The 22,102-nt window shown below is 34.5% G+C and overlaps 1 protein-coding gene across 1 annotated transcript; it reads left to right on the top strand.

Annotated features, from left to right (window-relative positions):
• The first annotated feature begins 20,985 nt into the window (after positions 1 to 20,985).
• Positions 20,986 to 21,342, top strand: LOC145009861 (auxin-induced protein 6B-like). The gene has a single exon (XM_078968489.1). It carries the CDS (start codon positions 20,986 to 20,988, stop codon positions 21,340 to 21,342), a length of 357 nt encoding a protein of 118 aa, XP_078824615.1.
• Positions 21,343 to 22,102: the final 760 nt, after the last annotated feature.

The raw sequence follows: 22,102 nt of genomic DNA, 5'->3' as shown, positions 1-22,102 counted from the left end.
CTTCTAGATACACCAAAAAATACCGTACACAGTGGCAAGAAATTTTTTTCTTTTCTTAGGACACTAATTCTAACAAGCCGCAAAGTTAATGAATCCCGCCACACTTGAGAAGTTATATTATCATTAGCCCCAAAAACTCTAGTAAACTATAGGAATCATATATCAAAGATTTGCACTTACTTATATTCGTAATTGTAATTTTCATAATAATTAGAAAACACGGGTAATGTAATAAGAATTCAAACAATATATGAAGTTTCATGATTATTTTATATAAATCGAGTTCAAATATGTGGATATTAGAGCACGAATTCTAGGGTTATTTATATCAGTGGCAGTTATGTTTGGAGTACTACTTGAAAAGATAGTTGTTCGCTGAAAGTTAACTGATAGCTGGAAAGCTAACTGTTAAATAAAAAACTAATTAATAACTGAAAAGATAGCTGATAAAAAATGGCGTTTGATAAAACTAGCTGAAAATGTGAAATGATATAAAATGTGTAACATCCCAAATTTTATAGAAAATTTTTAACTTTTATAAATCACATATACCAACCACAATTGTTTCCAAAAATCCTATTACACGACCAGTGTTTTAAAAGACCAAAGTATCAAAACTAAATATAAAAATACTGGAGAAAGCACGACACACCATCAAGACGGGCCATTGCCCTTAGAACTAGAAGTACCTGAAACATCCAATAAAAACTGTCAGCACACACTTAGTGAGTTTCCCAAAACATATAATCACATAATATCATGCACACATACATATAAGTTGCCATGTACTTCCTCCACGGTCTGCACTAAGAATACCATTGGCTACCCCCCCCCCCCCCCCCCCCCATGGTCTTGTATCCCCGAGCCATGGACTCCTCCCATGATCTTTACATAAATCACATATAGTTCAAATAGCAAACCATTACATATTCCATGACTAAACAATCCATATCAATTAATGGGCCGACCTTGGTGCCTTCGACCCACGAGTGTAATGAGAAGACTCACCTCAGTCGGTTGAACACCAAAGTTGCTCGTCTAACAGTCCAAAGCCACACACTGAACAATGATACAATTAACCCTAAATTAGGATTATAGCACAACCAAATCAAGAGTCTAACATTTAAGCCCAAACCCTTCCATAATGTCTCAAAAGTCTTCCCTTTGCTAATGTGCCAAAGATCCAAGATAAAAGTCAATAATGGGCCATATGGTCCAATAAGGCCGAACCAAAAAACCATGACCCAAAATAGAATAATCGGACCACTAACCCAAATGCGACTAGGACTAAAACTGAATAAGGCCCAAAGGGCTTACAAGCCCACACGAAGCCCAAAACCAACTAGGGTGCGTACACAGAGCATACCACTCCAGTACGCTTAGCGTACTGAGCCCTCGGCTGTACGCACAACGTACGCAATATTACGCCCAACGTATAAGCAGATTAAGCACCACGACCATTAAGTGCTTAATACTTGGGATTTCAGCATCCAATATCAGATCTGAGCTAATTAAGACGTCCTAAGGCATAAAATTGGCAACTTTATGCCCGTGCATGATATAAGGGACTCCAAAAATTCATTCTTCACATTAGAACTTCATATAAGACCTCAAACTCATGCATGGATTCATATTTTACCTTTAAGCTGGCACATTCATGCATCTAGCATGCTCACAAAGCTCAGATCTAACCATCTTAGTCTCTAGAGTTGCTCCACTCCCAATAAAAAGTCCATGAACCAAAAAGGGACTCCATGAAACAACCCTAAATCAAACTAACAAAAGAGATGACAAGGTTATGGCTTTATACCTTTAAAAGTTCCTCAATATGAACTTGATGCAGGATCTAGAAGCTCAATGCCACCCCAAGACTTGATCACCACCTTCTCCTTCTTGAATGCACTATAAAATGGCCACCAACACACTTTCTAAGCTCAAGAATCACACTCTCAAGGAAATATGAGGTTAAGGGACGAAATGAGGCTATGGAGGCTGATCATGGTTTGGTCGAAAGGGTGAAAGGCTGCTTAAATAGGTCACAAGCCCAAGGATTAGGTTTTTGGCAATCTGCCACATACGCCCCGCATACAAACTTGTACGCCCAGTGTACGTGGCTCACCTTCGCGATCATTCCGCCTTAGTAAGCTAAGCTCACTCATAAGTACGCCCAAAATACAAAAGGGACCAATATGCACAAATATTTCAATTCAATGGTAAAAAGGGTAACTACTTGGATTGGAGTGTTACAAAAAGACATTTAAAAGAATGTGCTTTTATAATTAATTAAGGGGTATGTTTGGAAAATTAAAAAAAAAACTCATTAAAAACTAGTCTAAGTAGTTATTTTTTAAAAACTAGTTTATAAGTTATTTTTTGGCTTGTCAAACATGACAACTTAAAAAAACTCGAAAAATAAGCTAGCTTTTCAGCTAGTTGTGGCGTGCCAAACACAACCTACTAATAGACTGTATTAGTATTTATGTATTTGGAGAGATATACCCTTTGCATATATATATATATATATATATATATATATATATATATATATATATATATATATATATATATATATATATATATATATATATATATATATATATATATGACAATGTAAATGAGCATCATATACAGAAATTGGATAATATCTATCGAATTTTAAGCCTACATGATTGTTATTTTGAAAGTAAGAGATGTATATGATTGATAAATACATATGTAAATGAGCGTTAACGCACACATATTGAATTTACATATGAATCTAATAAATTCATTTGAATCTTTTTTACCATTTCAACGTTTTGATATTCTGTTTAGAGTACATAAATACGTTCATAACTAAAAGTCTAAAACGTCAATTTAATTAAAAAATGTTGGTAATAGTTTGCCCAAATTTTGAAAAATAATGTGTTGAAATGTAGGCAACCGACAGAATAAAAGCATAAGGCATGGATGGGTCTACTTGGAAAAAATGGAAAGAGAATGAAGAAACTAACTAGAGTACAGTCTGTGTAGATTATCTGAATGAATTAGTCCATGGTTTCTAGTCCACATTTATTTTTTTTCTTTTATTTTTCCATGTCTTTGTTTTTAGAATCGTATCGTTTGACTTTCTGTTTAGTCTAGTTCCTTTATGTTCCACTAGTTGATGAGCGATGATTGTATCATATAACTTAAAGTGTATATGAAAATGAGTTTGTCACTTTTGGATCCAAAATAAGTTTTAAGTATGTCAAAAACCACGTCAAATTAGATAATTTGTATTTCTTTCCTTGATATAAACGGCAAGATGAATTAGGCGAACTTATCAGAGCAAATAATAATAACAACAACAACAATCCATGCTTTGCAAGGGTTGGGAAAGTGTTTGGTATTAATAATAGTATGTTGTTGCAAAAATGATAGGTAAATACATGACATTTGTATTCTATATGTATGTCTTTTAGTTTAATTGAGATTCAATGTAAGAATCACTGATTAACTCGATGGCGCTTCTCATAAATCCTCAATATACAATTTGATAACCCCAGTCTGTTGACCGCTGTTGACCGCATCTAATGATTTCCTTTGAGCCCCCACACACAAAGGTATAATGGAATAAAAATTAAAATAGGATGATATAAATAAAAAAATGAATGAGAGTACATTTCTATGGCTTGCATCTGACCCAATTCTATGTCCTTTTATACAATTAGCATTGAAAGAACAACTTATATATACCTAATTGTGATAATCAGTTTGTCATAAGAATGTTGAGTTCATTCTAAAGTACAAAATAAACTACCAAGTCAATATATATTATGAAAAACTGTTTTTAAGCTAAAAAACAAAAAACAAAAGTTAGCTTAGCAAGATTAGGGGTCTCTATTTTTACTCCCACCGATTGAGCTATTTCTGTTCCCACAGGAGCTACACATGTTTCCATCTCCTATGAAGAAACTCTGTGGAATTTTTCTCATATTCAAATAATTACACAATCATGGAAAATTAATAACAATTTTAGAAAATTAAGCAATAATAGAAAAAGAAACATTAATAATATAATGACTGCCAAAAAATCAGAATCATTACTAATGTTATTGGACCAAAGGCTATTTCTAAATAAAGTAAAATATTCTTTTTTATTATATTTTAATAATTATAATAAATAATTGATAACAAAATCATATGACCTCTAATTTTATATGCAATTTTTGTGATATTTGTATTTTAATAAAATAATCTTTTTGGAAAATTATAATAGTGTTTTCGATTTTTTTTTCTTTGCTATTTCCGAGTTTATGTGGTCAGGTTAACACCATATAACTGAAAATCAGAAATGGAGGTAGCTTACCATAGAAGAAGTTGGAAGCGGTGGCAACGACCTTTCTTCCAAACCTATACAAAATGATGATGATAGCAAGAAAGGGTCGGGTGGATATACCCACATTTTTTTTACGTTTACCTGATAACCCTAAATAACAAATCATGAGGAAGAAAACATTAGAGAAAATGGAATAAATGCTTTGAAAGTAGAAATGTTATCTTGAAAACTTGAAGGAAAATGTATACATAAAATTAAAATATAGATGCAAGTCTGTTTATAAATTTGGAATTTAAGGCTAAGGGTAGTTGGGGTAAAAAAGAGTCTTAAGTCAAAAAGAAACATCACGTTAATGGGTTTACAGGGTTAATCTGGAAAGTTGTATATGGTTGTTTCTTTGACTTAATCTGGACAAAATGAGTTCATGGGTTAAATTGCGTTGGTTAACTCAATTAAAACAAAATATATATGACATAAGATTTAGTTTGTAATTCACAAATCCTTTTGTTGAGGTTTACAACTTCTCATAGATTGCAACATTAGAATGGTTCTTTTGAAAACCAAAACGAAGATAGTAATTGGATAATTCATATATGAACCAATAATATAGTTGTATAGCTTTCTAAATCAAGTCACAAAAAAAAAAAAAAAACTTTGAGCATGATCTACTCTAACCTATCTATTTCTAACTTGTTACAACCACCATCATCACTTTTTTATGGATCCACATATCATTAAAACGCAAAATTGGATTAAGAAACCAAACCAAGCAAGAAAAGATAGAGTTAGCTAAGACATTTTTCCATATACCTGGTCAGTATTAAAGTTAAGAAACTTAGAAACTCCATTGGTCTACTATTATCAGTGGATGTTGGTTCATTAGAATCTCCATCTATTCTCTTCTGTGGATATACCAACCACAAACACAAAACGAAGGTGAGACAAGAAATGCAACAACTTCTAAAAACCAAAAAAAAGACAGTTAATTTGACGTTACTTTACATTAAACCATAATTCCAGGTAAGATAAAGCTATGTATTGATCTCAATATACATGTGCATTGATTTTCTGTAGGCATAGCACCAGTTTATGCCATACATTCTTGGCATATTCACAACAGTATTTGGGCGTGTTTGGCAAAAGTAGCTATTAGTTGGAAACGGGTAGCTGGTAGCGGGTAGCGTGTATCGGGAAGCTATAACTTTTATTTGTTATATGAGTGTTTGAAAAAAACAATTGGAAGCTTTTGAAATATATAAAATTAAATAAAATGACAATTGATTAAAAATAAATAAATATATAAATATATTTTTAAGGGTAATATTGGAAATTGATTTCAAAAGTTCAGTAGTGTTTTTTTAAACTCGACATGAAGTAGCTTTTAGATTTAGAGAGTTTTGTTTAAACTAAAAGCTAAACGCTCATACTACCAAACGAAGCTTTTTGTTTAAACTAGAGCATTTTGTCAAAAGCTAAAAGCTAGAAGCTCCCAAACGCTTCCAAAAGCTCCATGCCAAACACACCCTTTATATTTTCAGTAATATTTCAAGAATTGAAATTGGAAAAGAAGTTGGATGTATTTTGATAATAATAATAAAAAAGTAGTACCTCTTTCTCTTGAAATTAGACTACTGTAAAGCAAGACCTAGGTTTAGTCGTTTAGGCATCTGACCTTTGCTCATTTTTCCCCTCTTACCCCAAATACGATGAATTTTAGCCTACGCTTTCTACTCTTCCCATGTAAAGTTGTAAAAGATTCAATTAGTAATAAATCATTAGCTGATCATATAGATTAAACGAAACAAAGATTAAGAAAGAAACCTTTACGATATACCCTTCACTTACCTGCAAATCGTAAATTTACGGTGGTATGGGCTAATGCGATTTCCTTCCATCTCCAATTCCTTGATTCATCTTCATGTCCAACAGAAAAATCATGAACGATGTAGAGTGATGTTAGTGGTAGAATGCGACAAAAACACTTCAACCGGTGGAAAACCACAAAGCCAAAAAAAAAAAAGGACGATGCTATAGAAATGTGGCAAAAGAGAGATTGAAAAGGGTAATAAAAATTAGAGAGGAAGGCTTTTAATCGGTGGTGTGGCTTAAACCGACATAGACCTCGAAGTACCAATCGATTAGAAGAGGTGGGGGCGATACCTATGTGAAAGTGATCGGAGTAAAAAACGGTGGTAAAGATGAGTTGAACAGATTAACTTGGAATATAAACACGTTTCATGGTGTAAAGCCCGGGTTTCAGGGCTAAGCATTTTTGGACGATGTAATAGTCTAGGTCAACTATTGTAACTCTTTTTGAAGTAATAAAGATGAAATATTTGAATTTTATGTGAATTATGTGTATTATAAATATATAGTTAATAAAGAATAAAAATAAGCGTCAAAATTAAAGTGTGAGATAAGTCTGACATCTTTATATAAAGTTGTAGTGGTCGAAACAGAGATTACAGGGATATAAAGAACGCTAAAATCCAAGTTATAACGAAGAAGTTATGGCCCGCCGAAGTTTTACGGCAAAACCGGCATGGCATCGGGAGACGTAAATAGTGAATTTACGATGGAGGACTTTTTAGCCTTAATGATCTAAACCCAAGTTGTAGTATATGTTAAACCGAGAACATCCATAAAAAGAACGCCCAAATTTGACTTCGTATGAGAAAGTTATGATTTTTCTAAGATTCGGTTTAGCAGTGCACGACCTGAAACTCGAACTTTAGTTCGAGCGGTTTTTGGCTTACGTGACCTAAATGAGAGTTGAATATCTCATTAATAGGAACTCAACGGTAAAAAGACAGACAAAAACAGAGTTCGTATGTAGAAGTTATGAATTTTACGCGGACGTTTAACAGTATAATCTACCTGTACTGTTGAATTTAAGATCGGTAGAGAATTAGCCAACGGAGTCAAAATGAAAGTTGTAGATCTTATTTTTTCCTATGCATGGATATAAAGAACGTCAGAAGTGGAGGTCGTATGTGAAAGTTACAGATTTTAGAAGTCGGAAGTGTGTTGTGCGAAAATGGGTGATGTGGCACAATCTTGGTCATTGCTTTCTCCTCAAGTCTTGCTACTAGATGGTGACAAGTGGCACCAAGATCAGCCAATTTTTACCCTATAAATAGAACCTCTCTCACCCTCATTTTCTTTACACCTTTCTCATTCTTTCTTCTCTTTATTCCCTCTCTCTCTATAACCTCTCTCTAGCCCCGAAACCCCCCGAAAAGCCTAGGGAGTAGGGAACCTCCATAGCACGAGGCGGAAGCCCCGGAGTGCTCGACGGCTCCGAGAAGAAGAGCTTTTCGGCTTAGGAACTCTGCTCCAAGCAAAGCCCGATTTTCTATAAAACCTGTTGTAAGTGAGCTATGCCTACGCTATTTTTAATATATCGTTTATTTAATTATAGTAACGTTATTAGGAACTTATAATAAGTACTTGGGCTATTATTATGAGTTATATATGTATTGTTTGACGCTTATATAATAGTAAGAATAGCTAGACTATTAATTAGTCTCGACGAATAATAGACTAAACTCTAGTGGTAATAATACTAGGTTTTGTTGAAGGAAATTATTTTTAAGAAGGGAAGCGCTGTCTGAGTTCGGATTCACCACCTTTTAAGGTGAGTGCATAGTTACTTTCAGCTTACACATAGATATGAAGTATTTTATATAAATTACGTGTTGTGTGTGCATATTATCTGTATAATTGCTATCTATGTTGGATGAACGATTTTATACATTTTTTTTAAAAATGATATAAACTATATATGTATTTTATATCTACAAAATATGTTGGGTAAAACATGGATAGATGTAATAGTCATTGTGTGACAAAATAAAATAATGAGAGGCCTCGTTATAGATGTTATTGATGATCCAGTCATCTAGCGGAGTATAGATGACGACCACGGACTATTCTAGACAGTCTAGTGGAACGCTAGCAGACTCACAACCTGTAGGTGTTTATTTGAACTGTGTGTTTATTTGAGTTGTGTGCTCACCAGGTGTACTCCATCCCCTACATGGTTGCCTTAAGGATATTTATTGCTGAGGAATCCCCTTAGCAGTAGTGTCCATCCCAATGAAAGTCCTTAGACTAGGTCCCTTGTGTTAGATGTTTTAGGGATGTAAAGTGAGGATAACGGGAATGGGTAATCGGGTTGTTTGGTTTGATAAAGTTAATAAACTTATTTATTATGGGTTGAAAACCCTATGTGCTCACCAGGCTCCCAAGCCTGACCCATTCAGTTTCTTGTATTACTGGTAGTGACGCATGAGCATAGATGTGATGTCTTGGGATGAGAGATTAAGATTAGTTTTTACATTCTTTGTTCATGGTGATAGCAAAACACTGAATACAGATACCAAAAATGATCAACAAAAGTTAAGGTTAGTGAGGGTTCCTTATGGAGAAGTAGAGTATATCATGCATACCTATTCATGGAAGCTTGACATGCGATCCATCATTAACTATGTCTATGCAAACAAAATTGTTTTGTCAATCTACAGAGACTCGATAAGATAGCATAACCAATTTAAATTATTGTTCAAAGATCAATTCGGTTTCATAACTTTCCAACATAAACAAAACAGAGAATCACACCACAATAGAAGAAAACAAAAACTACAAAAACACCCATAATCATAATATAACAGGGGACAGAATCGATTTTATAAATTATAAATTTTTCTTGACATGGCGTATTTATTGTGTTACTACTGCTACAACATTACTTTGAAATGGAAGATGGAGTCATTCATGTTTATGCAAAGAAAAATTGTAAGACTAAAAGTAAAAATTGTTTTCTTTTTTCAGCAAAAGAGAAGCTTTTTCCTGTTGTTGATGCAACAACCTTTTTCACTGATTTGCATCACATCCTTAAAGTGATTGTTGTTGGGAATACACGAACAATATGTCATCACAACCTATTAGTACAGAAGATAAGAAAAAGCACATGAGATCAAGATGTATGCTTCCCATGCTAATGGCATAAATTAATAATGACGATGAAAATTCATGCAGAAGATTAAGAATTAGGTGGAAGTGAAGGTGGAGGATCCACATACAGGGCATCAAGTTGGTATTATTGGAATAACTATAAAATAGAAGTTTCCAGATAACATTGTCAAGGCATACAACATACATAATTTCAAAAATCATGTAACTAACAACAGACCTGATAAATGTGAAGAGTGAAAAGGAGCCATTATAGGGCTTAATGGATTCTCATCTTGTCCAGTTGGGCTAGATAATGCACGATCTACAACCATTAACTTATCAATTAGTTTTTTTTTTTTTCAAAATAGTTGTGTTTCAATATCAAAATTCAAAAAAGAAAATATAAAGAGATTAGGTATTCAAACAGTACAAGGATTAATAAGCGCATTAGCTGCAACTAAAATCTCTTCATGTCCATCATCATATCCAATTAAAAGAAACAAAGAGCAGAAAAAATGAGAAATTATATAGAAATTCTTTGGTAGAGAATAAAAAAGAAAAAATGAGAAAGACTAATAATAGCCTTAACCTATCTCAGGATAAGCATTTGAATCTGGTCAAGAACATGTTTCCAGTCTGATATTTAAGATAAGATTCATATGAGAGAATCAGATCTAACGAACTAAATTTAACCCAAATAGATGAATTTAGGAGATAAGAAAACTGAAAAGAAGTTAAATTTTACTGAAGGGCTAGTGATATTCATATTGTGTATCCTGACAAGGGAAAGAAAAATTAATTAAGATAATATAAAAGTCCGTAGATACACTTTTTAATACGATATCAGATAAGTCAAGTTACTAACTTCTAGTAATTGGTATGAAATTTGTCCATGATATTCATCATCATCATATGTACCTAATTACAAAGACCAAGAACAAATGTATTTAAGAACAATTTGAAGAATAATGAGGTGATTATTGGTGCATTATGAATTTTTGGTGATGTTGATGCACCTTTTCCAATTGCTAATTTTTAGTATTATTTTTAAAAAGTAAAAGGCAGATGATGGATCATAGAGAATCATACATCCGTTTTACTATAACTATGAAGAACAGGGGCAATAAAAGTGCAGATTTGCCTTTAAAAATTGCATGTCTGCAAATATACGCCCATAATTTCTCCCTCGTGAAACATGGTTGCATAAATAAGTGTTTTGTACCCTTTTATAAACTATATAAGAATCAAGAAATGAGTGTTGAGAATACCTTCAGCGCCATAACTTTGCCTAGCAATAGAAATGTCATGTTGGAAGAGCTTGTTCCTAATTAACAAGAATCATAAATAACTTCTAGGTTTAATGACATAAATTAAAACCCCACATGTAATGTAATATATCGATAGATTAAACAACACAACACAACATACGTTGATATACACAAATAGAATATACGCTAACCATCACTAAATTTATGTAGTTTGGGTGCATATGTATAAATTTGATAAAGGAAAAGTGTACGGAAAAGCATTTAAACAACACTTAATCAAGAAATAAAATGAAGCACTTAATCAAGAAATAAAATGAAGAGAGGGTTTTTGGTAGTAGAAGTATTACCCATATATAAGGAAGTGAGAAAGCGTGACGATTGGTCTATGGTTCATGGTGTACTGTGTGAGGACTGAGGAGGAGCGCGGTTTGGGAATAGGGAGAAGAATTAGACCTAGGGCTTCATAGATAGACAATTTATATTCCAACAAATGAAGTTACTAGGTAAGAAAATAGGGTGAGGTTGACGCTGATGTTGCCGACCGGAAAGGTGAGTGAGTCGAGGTCGCCGATAACAGAGCGATCATCATGTGGTTCTTAACAAAACCCTAACTTACATGTGATGATTTCAATGGTGCCTGAAGGAAATCAAAGGAGTAATTAAGAGCAAAAATGCCCAGAAGATAAGAGAATATATTACATACGCAAGTGAGAAGATGGAAAAGACGAGTGGGAAGCATCAGTTCCGTAGGGTTGTATTTTGCGGGGATGATGGAAACAGAAAATAAAATTACAAAAGAACCCTAGCCTATTTCATCCACATTCACCTTTCAAGAAAAAGTATGGTGATCTCTCTCTCTCTCTCTCTCTCTCTCTCTTTAACATTCCCGACAAAGCTACGACAAGGCGAGACAAGGTGAGGTACTGAGATCGATGATTGTTGTAGAGGCCAAGGAGAAGTGAGAGTGTTTTCAAGTTTTAGGGTTTCGTTTTCCCCCATTATCTAATCAAGGCACATTTCACTAAAATTATAAATCGACACTTACAGAGGAAGCGCGTTTAAGATAAAGCGCCCTCCGTGTTTTTAATTTTTTTTCTTGAGACACTAATTTAAGGGCACGCAAAAATGCATGTCCACTATCCTTCAAATTTTGGAAGTCTAACATTATTTTTAAGGACACACAAAAATGCATATTGTAAATCAGCGAGCGTCATTGTTTGCGCGTCATTAAAGGGTATTTTTCTTGTAGTGCCGGTTGCCAAATGAGTTCTAAGAGAACCCTAGCTGATTTTGGTGGTGCTTAACCTCTCTCTCAAAGTCCTCCTTTGTTCATGGTGTTTGTGAACCATTTGAGGCATCACACTTGAGGTGCTAGGCTCTTGAAAGGCCAAAACTACAAGCTACAATAAAGAGGTATTCTTCTAATTTGATTTTATGATTCATGTACCAAAATTGTATGCTAGTTGTACGCTTCATGCTTTGGAATTTTATTGCATGTATAACTAGAGAAAACTTAGATCCAAAGCTTTTACGTGTAACACCAAATTTTTCAAACAAAATTTTCGATTTTTATAAAAACATAATTCCATCAATATTCATAGAAACAACCATTTTAATTGTTCAACAAAACAGTACAAAATCCCAAGATCAAAAGGTCAAGCTCCAAACGTGTGTGTACGGATCAAGCCGGCGCCTTTCCGCGGTTGTCACTAGTACCTGAAACAAATAACATCAACACTGTAAGCACAAGGCTTAGTGAGTTTCCCAAAATACCACATATAGCACATATTAGCCACTCTAGGCTATAACTCTGTGGGTCCGTGCACCCAAACTCTGTGAACCCTCAGGTTCCAACTCTGATAATCATGCACCACATAAATCACATAGAAATCATGTAGTACAACACATAACATATATATAGCACACAAATACTCTATCACATAGCTCTGGTTACCTACTCAAGGTAAAGTATAGTGAGAAGACTCACCTCGCGTGTCTCGGTAAACCGTAACCCTGAAATCGCTAAACACTCGATCCGTCGAGCTGAAGTCCCCCTATAGCACAGTACATCTCTAATTAACACTTTCCCAACTAGGGTTGACCACACTATAACAAGACAATCTAGGTCAACGGTCAACGGTCAACTTGACCGGACTCGGCGAGTGCACTATAGCGACTCGGCGAGTCTGAGCGCATACTCTATTTTCCCTGGAATCCTTTCTTGACACGTCGAGTATTTTCCCTAACTCGACGAGCTCCACCTGGCACGAGTTGTGGGGCCACCACGACTCAACTCGCCGAGTCTCAAGAACAACTCGGCGAGTCTCAAGAACAACTCGGCGAGTCCGGTTTGACTCGGTCCACCTGACCATCCTAACTCCCCCTTGACCCACTGAGTTCACTCATCCCAACTCGGCGAGGCCACTCACTGAGTGGTCGTGCAATATTCAAGCTACTCGCCGAGTCTGTTCTTCGGACTCGGCGAGTCCGTGCCATGCACTGACTCAATCTTGCTCTAAAGGCCAGATCCAGTCCATTAATCCATAGATCCAGTCCCTCCAAGCTTATTTAGCACGTAAAGTCACAATCTTGATGCACATATAACCTCTACATGACCATAAATGATGTTTTTGACTCAAATACTTCAACACAAGGTCAAGGACTCCATTCCCACCCATAAAGCTTGATGAGTGAGGCCCTCTGGACCTCTATGGATCCAGATCCATGGTCTCAACTCAAAGAGGGAACCAAAGGGGCACCAAATCACCCCATAAATGACCACATTAAGCCCTAAATTGCATCAAACTTCACCAAACAGAAAATGGTCCGAAAATAATACCTCTAGGTTGATGATCCAAGCTCCAAATCCACGAAATAGCAACCTCCTTTGCTTCCTCTTGCTTAGGGCCTCCTTCTTCTTGCTAAACAACACACACAAGATCAAGATTGGCTCCCTTTCCTTCACAAAACGCTCAAGAACTCTAGGGACACTCTCTGGGGTTTGGGTGAGCACAAATGACGGCCATAAGGCCCCTTAAATAGGCCTCAAACCCGGAGATTTAGGGTTTCATAACACAGCGCAGACTCGCCGAGTCCATACCCTGGACTCGCCAAGTCCAAGTGCGCACCCTCGATCAATCCCGCGTCCCTACTCGGCGAGTCCGAGCTCCAACTCGCCGAGTCTCTCTCACAATATATAAAAATTCAAACTTACAAGATACCTGGTAAAAATCCGGATGTTACATTACGGTTGTATGTGCACCATAGGAGTGTTATAGTACACAAAAACCCAACATATGTAACTTATCGTCTTCGCTTACTAGTTAGTTGATGTTAATGGAAACTCCTAAAAGCACAAAGCAAGCAACATTCTGGCATCGAGTAATCTGAATCAAAGCATAACCTAAACATGCCATCCTATTATTGACTGAACCAATACTTGCATGCAAGTCTACAAGCTTATATAATAAGCATATAAAGGCATCTCTCCTAGCATTCTACCTTGAAAAATCCTAAGCATATCCTTAGCCTTGGTCTAGCATGTAGTTCATAATTTCATAATTCAAAGTAAATCATATAGAACATGTATGGGTATTTTGAGAAAACTTACTTGAGCTTGGTTGGTTGCATGCACCACACCCCTTTCTTTTTATTAGAAAATCCTTTATTTAAAACATTTCTTTTTATCAAAAATCTATCAAACCCTTAATTTGAGTTCAGACACACCTGCGAGTATATCTGAATCCCTCAAACTAAGGCTCTCATACCAACTTGTAACATCCCACAACTAAAAATTTTGTTTTCATAATAAAGAAACCATCATTAACACATGTTTTTCAAAACCATAAAGTATTTAGAAAACATCCTAAAAGTACATTAGAGTCAAATAAGCAGAAAATCATGGTGTGTATGCAATGCGATCATCCTGAGGTCTTTCCATTCGAGCCACTAGTACCCGAAACACAAATTGAAAACCGTAAGCACAAAGCTTAGTAAGTTCTCTAAAATACCTCATATCATACATGTCAAACGTACAATGGGCCATGCCCAACAATCAATAGGCCCCACCCAGCATCAAACCCCACTCAGAACAAATATGTTAGCAACATATGATGGGCCCTGCCCAACACACCCATTGGGCCCCGCCTGGCATCGGTCCCTACCTAGCATGCATACAATACATGCAAGGTCACACAGACAACTAGCATACATATAACAATAATCCATTGGTCGTAATTGGTGCCTTCGACCTACCAAACACTGGGAGGAGACTCACCTCGATCTGTTGAAAAGTCAAGTGAATGCTCGGATTGCTGATCCAAAAATCTCCACACTAAATATGATCAAATAATGCCCTAGTTAACATTTAGGTCATAAACTTTAACCGAGATTTTAATTTACAATTCTCGACTCTAAGGGAGAAAGACCATTTTATCCTTCCTTAAGTGACCCGAAATAAGTAGCACTCAAAGCTCTAAAATGGCCTAAGTCTATAAGATATACAAGGCCCCAAATCCTATAGCCCAAAAGTGACCCAAAATCAAAGGAGGCCCACAGCATGGCATACGCCCCGCATACTCAACCCGTATGCTCCGCATACGCGCGTTGACCCGAAAGCGGGTTGTTGATATAGTACGTGTATCATACTTAGGAATACACTCGACGTACTGAACAGAGTCCCAAAAGCTAACCAAGAGTCTTAACCGCTTAAGACCTTAACGTCCAAAATTTAGATCTACTACTAAATAAGGTCTTAAACCATAAATTTGACAACTTTACTAACTTGCATGGCTAAAAAGGACCTAATACCAAACCTTAGGTCCAAAACTACATAAAAAGGCCAACAACCAAGCATGGGTGAACCTCGACCCTCAAGATCTGATTTTTATAATTTCATACACTCCTAAAGCCCAAAAGGACAGTTAAAAGGGTCTGGAGTAGCCCATACTCCATAAGACCAAGGTTTTGGGATAAAAAGTGCATAAACATGGACATAATGAGATCTAGAACAAAAAACTCCAAGGTATGAACTTGATACCTTATATAGATGCACAAGAAGGTTTAGAATCTGGATCTAATGACTTGAATGCACCACTTTATCTTCAAGGAACTTTCTTCACCACCAAGAACCATCCAAAAGCACCAAAAGATCACTATAAGGCTCACGAACACTAAAAAGAGGGCTAGGGTTTCGTGGGATATCTTCTAGGGTATGGATGCCAATGAGGGGAAAGATCTTAGGTCCATAATGTTGCTTAAATAGGATCCAAATCCTAAAAATTAGGGTTTGACCTCAGACAGCATACAACCCGCATACTAGAAGTACCCCTTCCCCAAGATTTACACTTTTACCCCTAGGGACAAAATTTGCAAACTAATTTTATATCAATGGTCAAAATAAGAAACACTTGGAATCCGGGTGTTACAATTATTGTCAAATGAAATTGATAGTCAGAGACATTGGTCCTAAAATACAGGGGCGAATCTTTCTTAGGGCTAGGGGGGCTGTGCCCCCTCTTGATTTTTTTTTGGCATAAATAGTCCCTATGCTTTAACTCTATACATATTTAGTCAAAAAATATAAAACTTTGACTATCCCCCTCCCCCCCTCACCAATGTTTATACAAATTATATTTTCGCCCCCCTCCCCCCAAATAAAATATTGAAGCTCCGCTACTGTTTACGATTGACATGTCATTCCTCTAGAGGTGTTTAATGATTGTTTTTGTTGGGGTAATTTTTGTGTTACTTTAATGTGGCCGAAGATGGTGATCGGAGCAGGAAACCGGGTCGCCTTCGTCCATTTTCGGGAATGAAGAGCATTAAGATGGTTGTGAGTCCCGTTTCAAGTAATATATTCATGATTTATTTTATGTAATTATAATTGAAATAATAAAATAAAAATATATCATTCAAGATAAAATAGTCTTTTTAGCATGAACATGGATCTAGCATGCAACAAAATTACATAATAAGGACCTCAAAAATGAGTTGGGGACCATATGCATAAATTAACCCAAACTACAAGATCATCTGTGTAATTTACTCTAAAAAAAAATTAAACAAAGACAAAGTTTGCTAAAATTTCTTTCAATTAATTGTTTTCTTGAGATGAGATGACTCAATCAGGAGACTTGAAGTACAAAATGGACATACGAAATTTCCACGATTCGTGGTGAAGATTGCTCTCACTATTTTCTTTCAGTTTCGCACGTTAGGGAGACCAAATACAACTTTGACTATCTTTATTTATTTATTGTAATTGTAATTGTTCTCCAATCATGCCACCCACCATTTAATTGTAGCCATTTCCATTCAGAACTCATAAGTATAAAAATTGAGATGGTTTATAACTTTATATGGTTTGGTCTTATATTGTAAATAAGGTCTGCGAAAAAGAAAAAAACACGAAATAGTTGTGTGAATCTATTGTTTATGTCTGAAACTAAATCACAATTTGGTTTGGTTTGGTTTGAAAACCAAATAAACCAAAATTTAAGGTTAATGTAAAAACCTTAAAATTATACTTTTCATATATAAAATTCAAAGTTTAAAATATAAAAATTTAAAAGTTTCTAGCATCAAATATGAAGTTCGGAAAAAAAATATATATAACATAAGACACGAATTGGTTAAAGAAAAAAACTTTTAGGATTAGGAACTTTATATCTATTTGAGATATGAGAATATATAAAAATATATTTTCATTTTTTCTATTTAACTTTTAAAGTATAAAAAATGTAATATTTAATTGAAAAAACGAAATAAATTTGGTAATTTGGTTCGGTTCCGTCCGAACTTCACTAGAACCTAACTCGGACCATAAATCAAATTTATATTTCGGTACGTTCTGAAACCTAATCAAAAACTGAATTTAAAATTTAGTATGGTCCGAATTTGATTTTAGCTTTGTTGGTTTTCTGTTGTTTTGGTTCCAAACAAAATAATGTTTTCCTTATTTTTAAAACCTTTATTTACTTGAATGGGATTCTTTTATATATATATATATATATATATATATATATATATATATATATATATATATATATATATATATATATCTTTACTACTTATAAAAGAAATCTAACTATTTCTATAAATAGATTGAATATAATAATATTATTTTTTTAAGACGTACAAACGATTAAGCTAATATTACAAACAACCATTAATAAAATAATATTAAATTTTAAATTTGTTTTGATTCCTTATATTTCTCAGCAAAATCCTAATTTCATGGTCATTCAAAATTTAAAACCTTTTCATCCTAATACGCTTCAACAAATATCCTTTAAATGTTGCATTTGCAACTGATTAAAATATCTCATAGCAGACGTGTGTTTGTTCTCTCCACCTTATAAACCCTGCTATAAATCCCACTGCCATGAAGTATTTCCCTTATAAACCCTAATCGTTTTTCTCCCTCTCTTAGACGAAGACAATGTGTTTTTTTTAAGAAAAAAAGTTTGAAAATATTCCAATTTCTCAAAAAAATTTACCCCAAATGCGAAACTGGGTAAAATTTTCCATTTTGCGAAGACTACAGGGATGTGAAATGAAAATTCTGCACTTTTGTCTTTTTATGACCCCATTTTGCGAAGTTGGACCACTTATATTATTTCTTGAAAAGATCAGGTGCCAAATGCGAAACTCTAAGCTTTCTTCCCCAATTCGCATTTATACATTAAAAACTTCGCATTTTCATTCAAATTCTTCGCATCTTGCATCCATCCGTCTTTGAGTTCATTCGCATTTCATCGCATTAACTGAGAAATTAATCAGTTGTCTCATATTCGCATTTCAGTTGTTTGAGAAACCCAGATACGAACCCAAATGCGAAACCCACTGATTTCAAATGCGAACCAACCAAAAATCATCAACCACGTACTTGTGTCACCAAATGCGAACTGAATATCACCATTAAATTCTCCTCGCATTCCATAGATGCGAACACAATCCAGATCTCCGACTCCAAGCTTGCGAAATCAAAATCAATTAACCTCAAACAAATCGTGAACTTCTTATGCGAACTGTTTTGACCCACAAAACCAAATGCGAACTCAATTGATGTCATATGCGAACTGATTTCATAGATGCGAACACAATTGATTTCATATGCGAATCCACATCCATCGATATGAAACCAATACCAGTTACAAGCAATTAGTAGCAACAACCATCGATCCTCTAATTTTCAATTACTCAGCCTTCGCTTTTCATACAACCCGTCGACCCTGAAAAATCGATAAACACCAAATGTCTCATTTTTAGATCGATTTTCTGATTAAATGTCATATTTGAAGAATGATCGATTTTCTGATTAAATGACCCCATTTTGCGAAGTTGGACCACTTATATTATTTCTTGAAAAGATCAGGTGCCAAATGCGAAACTCTAAGCTTTCTTCCCCAATTCGCATTTATACATTAAAAACTTCGCATTTTCATTCAAATTCTTCGCATCTTGCATCCATCCGTCTTTGAGTTCATTCGCATTTCATCGCATTAACTGAGAAATTAATCAATTGTCTCATATTCGCATTTCAGTTGTTTGAGAAACCCAGATACGAAGCCAAATGCGAAACCCACTAATTTCAAATGCGAACCAACCAAAAATCATCAACCACGTACTTGTGTCACCAAATGCGAACTGAATATCACCATTAAATTCTCCTCGCATTCTATAGATGCGAACACAATCCAGATCTCCGACTCCAAGCTTGCGAAATCAAAATCAATTAACCTCAAACAAATCGTGAACTTCTTATGCGAACTGTTTTGACCCACAAAACCAAATGCGAACTCAATTGATGTCATATGCGAACTGATTTCATAGATGCGAACACAATTGATTTCATATGCGAATCCACATCCATCGATATGAAACCAATACCAGTTACAAGCAATTAGTAGCAACCATCGATCCTCTAATGAGGAAACAGTTTCCTATTCGATTGTGCTTTGCAATGACAATCAATAAAGCTCAGGGACAAACAATTCCATATGTAGGTATCTATCTTCCAGAACCAGTATTCTCGCATGGACAACTTTATGTTGCATTGTCCAGAGGGGTTTCACGTTGCAATACAAAAGTATTAGTAAAGCCTAACGAAAATTCAAAAGGTGATGGGGTTTATACAGCAAATGTGGTGTATAAAGAAGTATTGCACGATTAATATTTTGTGTCGTCTTGACTGGTTGCTTTTTATTGGTTATTTGATGCATGATGTAACAAATAACACCATAGTTTGATTATATTGTCTTCAACATGTACTTTTTTTTAACATAACAATTTTGTAATGGAAACATATCACCGAAAGAACTCACGTGCCCCGCCGCTTTGCGCGGGTAGACGGCTAGTGTATATATATATATATATATATATATATATATATATATATATATATATATATATATAAAGTTGATGAACATAATAAATGAAAGTTTTTTATAACGGATTTGTCATTGATAAAGGTAAGCATGATTATTAATTTCATTCTAGCTACTAGAATATCAAGACCGCAAATTTTAAATTTGTCATTGATAGTTGTGTTCCGATTATAATTTCTTTCTACTAGAATATCCCGTTTTCTAGACCCCAAATTTTAGTCATTTTATTTTGTATTATACATGTACCTAATCAATATATTCTAATGATTAAAAAACAAAAACCATCGACACGGTCATTTCTTAAATAAATATTATTCATATTAGTCTACCAAATCAAGTTATTATATCTTATATTCTTATAATACATTATATCCAGATTTTTGGGCCAACATTTTACAGCTATTAGTTTCATACTATTATACATATATTTTTTAAGTGTTTTAATCAATATAGTGTTGATAAAGTTGAAATTATGATAGTATGGTTAAATGTATATTTATCTAATAAAGTTTTACATATTAGTGTAATCTGCAAGATAGTGTTTTCAGATAAATATGCAACATTTTATTTTATAATAAAAATTAAAACATTGTACATTGAACACGGTTACTTAACCATGTGGCATAGATCAAACATTTATTTATCCAACAATATTATATTTATTTTATCAATTTATGCAATTAACGTATATAAAATAAAACCAAGGTTCAATCCAACAAATAACCAATACTATATTATATGCCATTACATTGTTAGAAAAACTATTTAGCCATATATTATAATAAAGTATTTAATTCTTGTAGAACCGTTGTCGATTGCTTCCAAAATAAGTCAAAATAAGACTCCAAATTCAAAAAAATAACACAATATCTGTGGCCCACGTTCATTATTTCTAAAGAAAAAGTCAGAAGTTGACTTTCTTGTAGACATTCCATTCCGTACCATATATGGTACAAATGCGGAATACCCCTCATCCAACTCCATTCACTAATGCCATTACACAAAGCATCTTCTTTCTGTGAATAACAAAATGTTGGGGAAGAAGATAGGCTCAGTCAAGAACCTAGCCAAGATGGCTAAGGTTTGGAGTGGCACTGAGTCATCGCAATCTGAATGGTTACTCAGGGACGACGAAAAAACGACAGATGTGTCATCTGATCACTGTTCTTCACCATCAAGTACACCCCAAACTGGGTTTTTCACGCTTTATATTGGGGAAGAAAGACGAAGATTCGTCGTCCCTATGAGTTATCTGACTCACCCTCTATTCAAGATGATGTTAGAGAAGTCGTCTGAGGAGTTCGGGTTCAGTCAAAAGAATGGATTGGTGGTTCCATGTAGTGTCAATGCTTTCCAGGAGGTGGTAAGTGTTGTGGAATCTTGTAATGGGAAGTGTGATTTGAGTCATTTGGTTGAGGAGTTTGTTTAGTGTATATTATACACATCTAGAAGAGTAAATAAATGGTATTAGATATATATATATATATATATATATATATATATATATATATATATATATATATATATATATATATATATATATATATATGTATTGATCACACTTGAGTGTTAAAGGTGTAGGTCTCAATTTTGATATGAATAGGATCTGTTTGTCGGTAAATTAGATGCCTGTTGGGTTTAATGAGTATGAATTTATTAAACGACGTTGGATCAAAGCTAATGAGATTTCCACAAGTTTCGAGTAGATGTGGCTTGTATTCTTACATCGATTATGATAAAATAGTTAGATTAACAAATTCAACTATAAATAAAAGATCGGATGGATAAAAGATTATAAAGAGTAGAAAACTAGAAATCGTCTTAATTATAATAAAAGACGTGTAATCTTTGTAAATCTTTACACTTTTAATAATCTCATTGTCACTTTCATAATTAATATAATTTTCTGACGTGTTTAATATAATACTCATAGTATAAAAAAACAATTGTTGGCGGGTCAACCAAACAATGATGTTTTAACCCTAATTTAAACAATTGTTGGCTTTATCCCATTTCTTATTTGGATATAACGTGATGGTCCTTGATTAATGGTCATGAGTCAAAAACTTACTGTGATAAGCATTGTATGAATTTTGAGATGATTTTGTCTTGCGTTAGGACTAAAGATAAATCTTCATAAAAATAATTTTATGGGGGTGTAAGTTTCAGATTTAGATGTACAGGTGGAT

Source organism: Lactuca saligna, chromosome 8 (assembly GCF_052625555.1).
Source record: "Lactuca saligna cultivar CGN05327 chromosome 8, ASM5262555v1, whole genome shotgun sequence".
In the NCBI taxonomy this organism is placed as follows: domain Eukaryota; kingdom Viridiplantae; phylum Streptophyta; class Magnoliopsida; order Asterales; family Asteraceae; genus Lactuca; species Lactuca saligna.
This window is presented reverse-complemented; position numbering and strand designations above follow the sequence as displayed.

Excerpts from the sequence above, each read along its gene's own strand:
- LOC145009861 (XM_078968489.1), top strand. The coding sequence starts at position 20,986 with ATGGCTAAGGTTTGGAGTGGCACTGAGTCATCGCAATCTGAATGGTTA.